The sequence below is a fragment of the Balearica regulorum genome, chromosome 3 (genome assembly GCF_011004875.1).
Source record: "Balearica regulorum gibbericeps isolate bBalReg1 chromosome 3, bBalReg1.pri, whole genome shotgun sequence".
Classification (NCBI taxonomy): Eukaryota; Metazoa; Chordata; class Aves; order Gruiformes; family Gruidae; genus Balearica; species Balearica regulorum.
This window is the reverse complement of record NC_046186.1, coordinates 67,913,662-67,926,181: the sequence shown is the minus strand read 5'-3', so window position 1 is coordinate 67,926,181 and position 12,520 is coordinate 67,913,662. Positions and strand designations below refer to the sequence as shown.

General features: G+C 39.7%; 1 protein-coding gene across 4 annotated transcripts in view; it reads left to right on the top strand.

Moving 5' to 3' along the window:
- Positions 1-12,520, top strand: part of SYNJ2 (synaptojanin 2) — a 68,372-nt gene that overhangs the window by 29,002 nt on the left and 26,850 nt on the right. For all 4 annotated transcript variants that reach the window (XM_075748317.1, XM_075748318.1, XM_075748316.1 and 1 more), the window contains 5 exons: positions 3,659-3,742; positions 5,602-5,663; positions 8,543-8,639; positions 11,845-12,017; positions 12,425-12,506. In XM_075748317.1, coding sequence (XP_075604432.1) covers positions 3,659-3,742; positions 5,602-5,663; positions 8,543-8,639; positions 11,845-12,017; positions 12,425-12,506 — 498 coding nt within the window. The remainder of the gene's footprint in view (positions 1-3,658; positions 3,743-5,601; positions 5,664-8,542; positions 8,640-11,844; positions 12,018-12,424; positions 12,507-12,520) is intronic.

The following is a 12,520-nucleotide window of genomic DNA, read 5'->3' as shown; positions in this document are numbered from 1 at the left end:
GTTCATCTTTCATGTAGTGCATTAGAATAGGAGAAATGGATTCACTAGAGGACAGGGTAATAAAGTCAAAACTAGAATGACAGAAAAATGTGATAGATATGCCCTTGTAGAAAACATGATATTGTGAATAAAAAATCATCAAGGCTTGAAAGAATATGAGAAAAGAAATTCTGTACCTATCCATGCATAAATGCTGGAATTGCATAAGCAATAAAGTTGGAATCTTTTATTTATGATTGTTATTTTAACCTGGATGTATTATCAGTGCCTATTTAAGATTTTAACAAATGAGGTTTCTTATAGTATATATGGTTGTTTAAGATTATGTCCATTCCTGAACTGGAAAGTCATCTTAGTCTCAGTCTTTAACCCTCTTGCTTAACAAGTCTGCTGGTAGGAAGGCTGTTGCCACTATTATTGTAATTCCAAGGGGCATACATAGTAGAAGGTGATGTCAAGATCAGGGGTAATGTTCCTTGGAGTGGTGAATGAAGGATAGTGGGTATTGCTGAAAATCAGGGAAGATTTACACAGTTGTAATGCTCAATGAAATGGTTACAGTCTGTTTAGGAAGGAATGACTGGCAGAAAAGGATGTTATTCTCTCGGTCATTAAAAAATACTAGGTCTTTTTCCAACTCACTGGCAGCTTGGAAGAAAATAATTTTGGATTCATCTGGGTCACGAGAATGAGGTGAGAGGATTGTGAAAGACCACAGAATTGCTCCAGAGAATAGAATGCTGAGCCCTGTAAGTGAAAAAAATAATACAATGTGCTAACGTGGAGAACTTTCTTGTGAATGACTAAAAAAAAATATAATGTGCTAACGTGGAGAACTTTCTTGTGAATGACTGAAAAAAAATATAATGTGCTAACGTGGAGAACTTTCTTGTGAATGACTGAAAAAAAATATAATGTGCTAACGTGGAGAACTTTCTTGTGAATGACTATGTTAGAGAGGCCATGCTCCCAGTTCAAAAACCTCATGTGAATTTCTAAAAGCTACATGGCAATGTGCATAAAAATGTCAGCTTCTTTAAAATGCCCTATCATCATAGGGGAGTTCTGTTTAGACCTCATCCTGACAGATGATGTCCCCAGCCCATCAAATCAGGGTGTGGGCATCCTGCTTAGATCACAGGAATGATCCCCAAATAGTTTGAATTTTTTTTGTTGTTGTTCAATTCTCCAAATGGACAGCTTAGTAGAGCAGAAAACTGTTAGAAGTAGTAATGGGTGAAAACCAGTGAACAGAAAATGTGAGTGGTAGTAATAAGAAACATCTGTTAACTCTTACAGTGTTGAATCACTAATAAGTGGAAATATGAGCATCTGTTAATGCAGAAAGGCAGAAATTTTTTGGTCAGTATTTTTCTTCTGGTTTTGGCATAAAGAAGGCAGGTTATATATTCATGGTCTGTAACTGTGATGAAATACTTTCCACTTAAACTGTAGCTCAGGAAGATGTTAAACTGCAGGTGTTAAATTCTTTTATTATTATTATTATTATAATCATCATCATCATAATCTTTTAATCAGTGGGTCTAGAGAATTTGCAGCTGGGACTTTTTTAAAAGAGCTGGTCGAAGACATACTTGAGCTGTCGCTTTTTCAGTTAGTTATGGAAACAGGATGTTCCAGAAGATGGTAAAGAAAACTGATCCTCTGTAGCAAGCTGCTTGAGTGGCCAAAGTGTAGTTCATATGAATCTTTGTCTGTAATCGTTATCATTAGATGTTTCATTACAACTCATCGCATCACAAAGGTGATGATTCATGTCAAATTTTGAAGTGAGGCAGTCCTGACTCTTTTTTGCATAGATTCAGGACCTGATCCTTATTTAATATGAGTCAGGATAATGCTGGGGCTATCAGTGGAGCTACACCGTCCGTCACTGTGAGTGAAAAGATGATTCAGTGTTTAGTACTCACTGACTCATCGCAGTACGACCTGTCTGAGGGAGGATATGATAAAGAGGAAGAAGGTGGGCCTGCTTGCTCCTCCTGCAGGCCAACTGCAGGGCAAACTCTTCTGAGCACAGAAGTGCAAAGACAGGTGCGTCTCTGTGTTGCAGTGGTAATTAGCTCCTGCACTCAAGGTGTGGGCAATGATTAGAAAACTTTACTGGGAGAGAGTGGTTTAGAGCCACATTTCTCAAGCTGTGAGGCAGGCCTCACAAGAAAGCTTCTCTGAGCAACCCCCTCTCTTGCAGGGGGTTGTGCTAGGATGAGATGCAACAGAGAAGGTTCTTAATTCATTGGTGTGAGGCTAAAAACTTTGAAACATACAGTTTTACACTACTGACATTGTGTCCCTGATGAAGCCACTTACATCTTTCATCTTTGTGAAATGGTGATAGTTATAAGTTCTCTGTGAAAATATTGTAAAGATCAGTTAGATGAAACTGGTGGCAGAATATTTAAATACCCACCTCTCTGGTGTAGCTATACTTCATCTTTTCACATGTGTAGCTCTAAAAATTCTACATTGGTAGTGATTACAAAGATGAGCGGTTAAGGTAAATGAAGGCACTTTCCCTCTGCCATCCAGCACATCTAGTGGCAAATCCAAAAGCACAAACCACATTAAGGCTGTATAGTAACATATTATCATGTTCTTTTCTCTTTTGGGAGCTACTAGCCAGCTGGCAGCAGTTGTGCTAAATGATATGATGCAGTTAGAGAAGCAGCTACCTGGATGATCGGTATGGATACCATTCCTCCACAGGGCTGCAGAAGACTCATTGTCATGCATGAGATAACAGAGATGTGTATCATGTATCCCCCATGGAAAACAGCCAGGATTCCACTGCTAAGTATAGGCCAGGGGAGTGAGCCGGGCTTTGCACAGTTGCTCTGTGGTCATACTGAATCTGAAGATAGTACCTTTTGTGCTAAGTTAACATATAATGTAACACTTTGCTTGGGGGCTGGTGGAGGGGGAAGACAAAGGGGGAAATCAGTCTTTGTACTCTGCATAGTTTTGACTCAAAATCAGCTTGTCAGCAGTGAACAAATACGAAGGGAGAATTTGAGGTCTGGTTGGGGAAGGAAGTGGGGAGTTCAGAGCCTCTTGCTATAAGCCTCCTGGAAAAGAAACAGATCGTGTGCTGTTCGCTGTATCTCGGAGTGGGAGTGGCGAAACTGCTGGTTTCACTGAGATTTATTTGGATGCTGACAAGGCATAACATGCAGTGAAATAAGAAATAGTAAATAAAGCAAGAGGTAAGCTTATCCTACACCTGACATTACCCATCATCAGTCACAAGGAGCAATGACATTTTGCACAGTTAAATTTTGTGAGAGAGACAGAGGGAGAGTATATGGCTGGTCTTCCTGAGTGTCTCCACCAGATCAAATCCATCTTCATTGTGGATGAAAGATTCCTTCCTTCTTGCCAGTGGTGGTGTTTTAAATTTTCTCATTTCTGGTGAGTAGTGAATTGAATCTGCTAAGATGACATGAAAGCAAATACGTTGTGCTTTGTTCCATTGCCTGTGAGACTACGGAAAAGTGCCTGAGCAGTAAGTGGATACAGTGAGGTACGCTGTTTACTTTTTTACCCTTTGAGTTCAGTGTCTTAACCTGTCACCTGATGAAGGGGTCACAGGCTGATAGATCTAACTGGAGAACTCCTTCCCTTTATTTTATTTTTGCAGACAATTTACTTGGATGATGACGTCTCTTCCTTTGTGCAGATCAGAGGTTCTGTTCCGCTGTTTTGGGAGCAACCAGGGCTTCAGGTAAACTAATAATCAAAAAGTCTACCTCACTTATCTCTCTTGCTACTTATAATTTAGAAGTTACATAAAATTTGTTGAGGGTTTTTTTTTTTTAATGAGCTGCAAAGCTCATTCCATGAAAATGCTGAGCTCTTTCATTTTAGGTTTACCTTACAGGAAGTTTTGCATGTTTAGATAAACAGAACTAAACCAGACAAATGGCTATAGTTAACTGAAGTTTAACATTTTCATGTGTTTACATGCCTCTACAGGGAACTATTTGTAAGGGACTGTGTCCTAAGCTGAAGCTTACAGCAACATCTTTGTAACGTTTTTGATTTGATTTGGAATAGCTGTTCCTTCTGAAATGCCCAGTTGGCTTGATGATACTGACTTCCACAATGAAAATGGAGTATGTAGGGATACCAGGAGCTCTATAGGAACGTGTTACCTTCAAACAAAGTATAATGTCTGGATGGTGTGTTTGCTAGATTTCAGTCAAAAGGGTGGTGGTGACCTAATCTGATCTTCTGCAAGGCAGAGATGTAGGGTTTCATCAGGAGATTATTGCATCAAGCCTAGCAGGTTACATATGGCCTGTGACTTACAGTTTATATACAGTTACAAGCTTAAATAAGAATCACTGTAGCACTCTTTGCATTTTCTGAATTAAGGGATAAGCAACTGGAATGAGTATGCACATATATGCATACATGTTTGTAGAGACAATACATAACTGCTTTTTTAGATTCTTTAAAGATTATTTGCTGCTTTTTTTAGTCCTTAAATCTAGCACGTAGGTACCATTCAGAACTACTGGATTTAGCCTAAAAGGAAGATGACTAAAGGATCTGTATTGTTGTCTGTTAACATCATCCAGTGCAATACTTGCTTCTTTTTATAAAGCAGGTCTGCCCATATGGTTGTGCATGTGTCCTGCCCATGGCGTAGCTGCATCCAGCACTGTAGTTCTGTATGTTATGAAGCCATAGACCTTTTCCTCAAGTATTTTTGGCTGGTGGGTAGCATCTCTGGTTAAACAGAATTTTCAACGTTTTAGTAGGGACACAGTCTGCTTTTTTTTTTTGCCTAATCTGGATTAGATTATGCATCTTTCATTTATGTTGGTGAATACTCATAACTCTTATTCCTTGGATGTGAGTGTGCTGGCACTGGTGTTAGACAGCATTTCAGAAACCAACCTCATGAAAAACAAGGGACGATGATGAAGCACAGGAAACAATGCATGATCCTATAAATAATAAGCAGTGTAGTTTTTGGAGAGGAGAGAAGCCTTCTGCGTACTGTAATAGCAGTAGCTGTGTTCAAAAGGAGCTTGAGGCTACTGTTGTTGACATCCATATTAAAAGTCCCATTAGACTGATGGCACAGGGTTTCATCCTTCATAGTTTCAAAGGACTGTTCTGATGCTTTTTAGTTTCTGTAAATAATGAAAGATGAAAGAACTCAGGACACACAACCCACGGAACTGGCGTAACTGCAGCCTTTTCTGCCAAGAGAAGGGCAGGAAGAATGCTGGGCACACAGCATACTTGTGTGTGACAGTGTGGGCTATTTGCTAGAGGAAGCTGGCAAAGGAATGTGATTTGTTTGGCCATAAAAAGATGTGTGGGTATCCCTTTGCTTAATGATAATAGTGTTTTCACTTGTAATTGTAAATGTTATCGTCTAATAAAAGCCGTGGCTTTTGTATTAAGGATATTATGTGTGTGGGTGTGTGGAGTCTGTTAAGAGGTATCTGGTGCTGTTAAAGAGACGTTTTTCTCTGAAGGAAAAAGGGAGACCTCTAGTGATTTAGGACTCTTAGCAGTTTAAGAAGTTATTTCTTTCTTTCTTTTCCTTCCAATATTTTATTTTAGGTGGGTTCTCATCATCTAAGGCTTAGCAGAGGTCTGGAAGCTAATGCTCCTGCCTTTGACAGGTAAGCTTCATTCCACTTTGGCAGTAGCACAGTAGCCTGGCATTTAACCAAGATTCCACAACTTTATGCCTTCCTAGTAAATCCTGAGAGATGTGAAACATCTTAGTTAGTGAAATATCTCTCAGATGACATGGCCAATCCCCCAGGTGGTGTGGCTTATTAAGTGGGTTTACTTAATTTATTCACTTTTTTTTTTTTTTTTGCATTTTCCTTTCTGTTTTCAATGGTAGTTGAATTAATTTGGTCTCCTGGCTTGTTTCTGTAAAAGCTAAGAAATACTGAGTGATATGCAAAAGGAAGGTATGTGTAACCCTTTGTGAGCCAACAAATGTGAATTTACACTTAAGGTACACAGAACATGTGTTCTTTACCACTGCAACCCAGGTAGTTTAAAAGTAAACACTGCTTCCACTCCATTCTGGATTTGTTTTTCTCCTCATTGTTTTGCTGCTATACAGAAATAACAGCATCTTATTCTATGATCAGTGTTGTATGATGCTATTATGCTGATGCTTTTCTACTTTACCCAAAGACTGGCTTGTAAACCTTTTTAAACCATTAAGACTCTGCTTGCCAGCTGGAAACTGTAAAAAAAGCCATGCATTAGCTTGATTCTTTTGAATGTCTGACTATGAAGTGCTGTCCTTTAAGGGCAAGCTCCCATGGATATCAGTGGGAACATTTGCCTGAAAAGGACATGAAGAATTTGGCCTGTGGGAAATTTTCAACCTGTAAGTGCCAGCTCACGTGATTAATTTCTGTTTTGATTTGGCTTTGGTAAATCAGAGTTTATGTTGATTTTGAGTAAGGCCTCTTAATTTCTTGATTTCATTTACTGCAACTGTTAGCAAACATGATATTAGTGACTGTTAACAGTTTTGCAAAACTGAAGACCCCAAACAGGGATTAGAATTTAAAGGGACTATGCACCACAGCAGTCCCTGCTCCGAATGGTCTTAGCCTACATTCTCCCAGCCTTTTAAGGCTCTTAAATCCTACTGAATTCAAATGCCTTTGAGACTCATGGTCTTGTGGTCATCTGATGCCGTGATAACTTGCCCTGCCAGTATCCCTGAAGCTCCATCTTAGAGGTTTGCATTCCACAGCAGAGAGAGTTTATATAAGAAGAAAACAGTAACTCCGCATCCTCTTGTGCTGCCCAAGAAACTGAGAGTACCTCAGCAAGAAACAAGTCAGTAAGACCATTTAGCTCAGAGAACCTTTTCTCTCTGCCCCTGGTGCAACTGGTGAATAGCTTTCTTGCAAGAAACATGAACATGAGGATCAACTTGCACTATTCTTTCTTTCCCTTGTGCACAGTAAAGCCTTTAGGTTAGGTGAAGTTAGGGATCTCTACTTACAGATCTGCAAAAGACAGTTCTTTGAAAATGGGCAAGGAAGAAGTGACTGTTTATATGGAAAAAGGCACTGAAATTAACAACCTGCTACAGCTTTTCTAAGTGTGTTAGAGTGGATTAGCATGTTGCATTTAACCATCTGATAGGTTAATGTGTTGAGAAGGCACAGAGAAGCAAGTGCTAATATTATTAGTGGATCTTTTTCGTCCCCTCTCCCTTAGAAATCCTCGGGGAGCTCTGCTTACAGTATTCAACAGGTGACTTGAGCTTCAGCAGTTTTGTTGTAAGGAAGCAACATTGGCAGAGAAGTAGCATCTTGATGCTGGGATCAGAGGGGTGCAAATGTATGGAAAGACTTGGCATACAGAGAACTGGTTGCAGAATCAGAAACATAAATAACACCAGAAAAGATATTTAGCCGTGTTTCTTGAAGGCCATGCTGATAACTTTTTCTTTGTTTTTTCCTCTTCCATGGTTTTCTGTGTGACTTATTTCTGGTTATAGGATTTAAAGATGCATGCCAGAAGGTGTGTACTTGCTGTTTTTCTGATGCTTGCCATTGCATGTTGCTTTGCAGCATGTGATAGCTTTTCATTTGTGCGAGTGTTTATTTTATTTTTCTTGTCTATTTCTATCTAGCTTTCTCTTAAGTACTACTACAGTGTTGTTAGTACATGATGGAAGATGGCTTTAAGATCTAATTGTTTCTTGATGAGCCAGCACAGCTCCTGTAGCAGATGCATGCCCACTTGAAACAAATGTATTGAGGAGAGAATGGCTGCCTCTGCAAGTCTGCTCTTGACTTGAGAGTCCCTAAATGTCAGGATTTGAGAAGTTGGGGATATATGCCAAAAAAACCTCCCCACTTTATACTTGTCCTATTTTGTGTTTTTCCTGAAGAATCTGCGCCAGGCCACTTGGCTAAAAGGATCTTTGGTCTGATCCAGCACAGCAGTTCTTATGGTTACTAACCCTCCTGCTTAACTTAATTGAGAGTGAATGTCTCAGTGTTGCAGTACCTCAGAGGTGTTTGAACCCTGTCGCCTGTGATGTGTGTTTGTCCCACTCTGGCCTTGGCACTGGAGTCCTAGGCCTCATTGCTGCTGCTGACTTTTTGTAGGCTCAGCCCTGCAAGGTGCTGGGCAATTCCTGTTGAAGTGTAATATGTTTTCCTCTCTTCCGGTCTTTCCTATGTAGCTCCCAGACTGAGGTCCAAGAAGTGGGAGCATACGAAGGGCATTATCAAAGCTAACAGTGACATAAAAGATCTGGGGCCTGTTTCTTAAGATGCTTATTTCTTTAAGTTCAGTACAAAATACTGTGCCCATTCATTGCGTACTTTCACCGTTTGTACTTTAATAATTGATTGCAAGGAATCTGAGGAAGATGTCTGTAGCTGCTGTGGCTGAAACTTTCTGCTGGATGGAAAAAACAATGATCTCTACTTCTGTATTTTGAAAAAGGTAGTAGGCAACATAACATGGTTTTGTTTAGTACCTATTATGGTTACTTTTGCTGTAGGCATATGACGCTTCTGAAAGACCAGTATGGAAAACAAGTGATCGTTAACCTGTTGGGAAGCAGAGGAGGGGAGGAGGTGCTCGACAGAGCTTTTAAGGTAAAAGCAGTATTATTTTTTTTTGACTGCTGATTTCCCCTGAGCCTCCATGTTCTTCTGTTTCCCTTCTGGCCCAGTAGGTGATGAATAGTATATCTAAAGAAATGATGTTATATCTTTACTAGATGTTACTTACTGAGAGAATGGTGCTTCATAGTCTCATAGCTTAATTTCCGGCACTGCCTTCCTGCTTATTTCTTCACACATTTATGCCCTAACTCTTAAGAGTAGTTCACATTTGCAAAAATGAATCATGGTCAGCTTTGTCATAGTATGTAGTTGCCAATGCAGTCAGGTGCCTCATGGGATTGCCGGAACTGCTTGGGGGCCAGGCGCTGACCCTGGCTTACTGAGCATAAGCAAGCTGTCTTGCTCTGATTGTAGTGGGAAATAGCTATCTTGCACTGATTGCGATGGGAATTGGCTGCCTGAGCACCAGATGACAGTCTGGTGTATGAAGAGAAGTTTTCCTGGCCCCTAAATGTCCCTAGGCACAACTAATACCTGAAAGCAAGGATGTCAGACATTGTAGAAATAAAGCTGCGCTGAGTTCTAGTGCAGTGTTCTTATGGCCAGATTTGTAAAGCTAAAGTGTACTTGAAGCCACAGATTGGCACTGAGTGGGATTTGCGGCAGTGCAGTAGCTGCCTGAATCTGACTGGAGGTTGATGGAAGTCTGCCTCCTAAGTGCCTGTTGCTTTAGAAATCCAACACAGATACTTTGGAGTTTTATCTTCCTAAGAATAATATGAAGAATGGCTTAAGTACACACCTCTAGTAAGTGTTATGTATTTATCATTGGTAAAGAATAATACAGCAGTTCTGAGTTAAAATGTTTACTGTGTGAAATTAAGCAAAATGAAAATTGTAGTTAAGTAAGAGTTTTTGATTTGTTTCCCTCTCTGTTGGAGTAATGTACTCAAGACAAAGAGTGTCTTGAGTTTTTTGGCAGTTTTTCTGTGTGACCATTTCCTTCTCCTCCAAAAGAGTTGGAGAGGTCTGTCAGCTTCTCCAGCGGAAAGTGACAAAGTGAAAGTCTCCCCCTGTACAGAATACGGCCAAAGAAAGTGATCGTGACTAAAGCTTGCAAGGCAATAAGGAAGATACAGAAGCGAAGTCTGGTCCTAGCTTCTGTTTTCAGCTTCTTACTGAATTTCTGCATGACACAGCTAAGCCTCTAAAATCTCTTGGTTTCCCTATCTTTAAAATAGTTTTTATAGTTTATTTTGCAAAAACATTGAAATTTAAGGGTAAGATACAATCACTTTTGAAATGCTCAAATGATGTATGAGGATACAAATCTGACATTTCTTGTGAATATAGATAATTTATCAAACTTTCACGTTCTTGAAGACCGTGTTCTGGCCAGTATCATACAACCAGAAATGAAGTGAGAAACAAGGCATCTCTAGAATAAAGACCTTGCATTTGTTCATTTGATTTAAATAAAGACCTGTTTTGTTTAAATTGTTAAACTTTATCCCTGTATAAAAAAATAAATAAATTATGAAAGCACTCTGTAAGTTGAAAGAATTTAGATGGACAGTACTGGAAACTGAAGTTTTGTACCCATTCAAAACAACCACCTCTTGGTTTTTTCTTTACCTTTGTGTTTTAATAAATGGATGCTTGGAAAGAATATGTAGTTAATTTTTACTTTGATTTTTTAAAAGACTTGAATTAAAAATAAAGTAATTAATAGGGGAATGGTTAGGAATGAAAACTTTTCTCCTCTTCTGTCATTAACTTATTTCTTTGTTTCTCCATCTTCCTTTGCTTGTATTCCTTCCTCTTCTCCCAATTCTTGCTGCAGTCTTAATAATTCTTATCAGAGTTGGTTCAAAATATTCTTGTAGTTACTGCTGCTGGGTTTCCTTGATCATAATGTCACCTCTACCATTCATTTATTCAACAGGAACAAATGAAAAATTGTAAATGACCAGCTTACCTTCAGCTGTTACCTGAATCAGCTGTTACCAGACCAAAAATCAATACTGTTCCCAGTAATGCTGTTCCTCTCATAAGCATCCCCTATAATAGATCTAATTATGTTTAAAGTAAAAGCAGGGCCGTAGTGTAGTTACAAATACTCTGACAATGATTTCCACTGAGGCAGTGGGTAAATGTCATGCTTAAGTGCATTACTAGTGCCAGCAGCTGTAAAGGCAAGTTGAGGTGTTGACAACAGAAAAGCAGATACCAAATGTTTTGGCTTTTGTAACAGTAATGAAATATATTTTGCACATCTCTCTCCATACACCACGCAACACCTTTAAATTTGTTTCTCCGGGAAGGATCAATAGCTTACTTGATACAATTATACTGGTGTAACTGCGGCATGTACAGTTTTATTGTAATATAAGAATCGTTTGTTCAGTTTTGTGTCACAGTCTAAGTGGAGAAAAGCATCCGTCTCCTGAGATGAGAATGTGCAGGAGGGAAGGGAATAGACAAAGGCTTGCATAGTTAGAATTAATGCAACAGTTCTCTCTGGCTTTGTCCTGGAGAGCAGGATGTATTATTGTCATATCTATTACAGATACCTTGATGAAATTTGTAGTGATTACGGAAATGCATGTGAGGTCATGGAAACTGGAGATGAAATAATGAGGCTGTTTGTGCCTCTTCTTTCACTTTTGTGGTTTACCACAGACATTTTTTAATATCTTTCCTGGGACATAATTTCTTTCTGCTTCCTCCCCAGGCACCCTCTACCTAAATCTAGGGCCCTGTTTTCCCATGTCTTGGCACTTCAGGAATGGTTAAAAAATACACTCATGCACTGTTATGCTCTTTTATCTTAAGCAGCTCTGGACACCCTTCCCATCAGGGGCCCGTCCTGAGCCTGCCCAGAGCTTCACTGTTGCTGTACACCCTCGTGCACAGAGGTAGCAGCCCACTGCTGCAGGGCTGCCACTAGCCAAGCTGCAGACAGCAGCAATTCTCATGTATGCTGTGCAGTTACAGTTTGAGTTCCCCTGCAGAAAAATTGGGGTCTAACAATCCAATTTACTTTTGGAAAGAAAAGAAATAGGGAAGTTCAGTTGCTTTTTTCATGTCTGACCTTTCAAAATTCCCTATGAACTTCTTGATATTAAAAATGTGATAAACAGTCAAAGTTTAGTAATGATAAAAGCACGCTGGTATCAATCCTTACATTGTGGCTCGAGCAGGATTTGTTTTCTTTCATTCTCCATCTAAACAGAAACTGCTATGGGCCTCTTCCCATGCAGCAGACACTCCCATGATAAACTTTGACTACCACCAATTTGCAAAAGGTGGGAAAACTGAGAAACTGGAAAACTTACTGAGGCCTCAGCTGAAGTTGCACTGGGAAGACTTTGGAATCTTCACAAAGGGCGAGAATGTAAGTCCACGGTGAGTGTCCCTGCCCCTCTGTCCCAGCATAGCCAGGCACTGCCTGTCCTGGCCTTCCTAGGTTTCTTGCTGTGTTTGGACCACGAGTGTAAATGACCATCTTGAAATACAGTTTTGAGGCAAAGTGTAGTCTTGGTGCTGAATAGATTATTTGGCTTAACTGCATCTCCATGGTTTGGAATCTGCAAAATTACCAGTGCATGGATTTGCTAGTACAGTGTTGCAGTCATGGTCAAGTCATTAGACATGTTAATGGCATACATTGTGCACAATGTGCTTGTACCATCAAAATGTGGTGGGTGTATTCAGTCTGAACATTTGATGATCTTGTTCAATCAACTCATGATTAGATGTTATTTTAAAATATACCTTTTTTTCCTCTCTCCTGTTGTGTTTGGTTACCAAAGTCTGCAGACAGGGACTTTTCGAATGAATTGTTTGGACTGCCTGGATCGTACTAATAGTGTACAGTCCTTCATTGCACTGGAGGTGAGTTTGTTAGA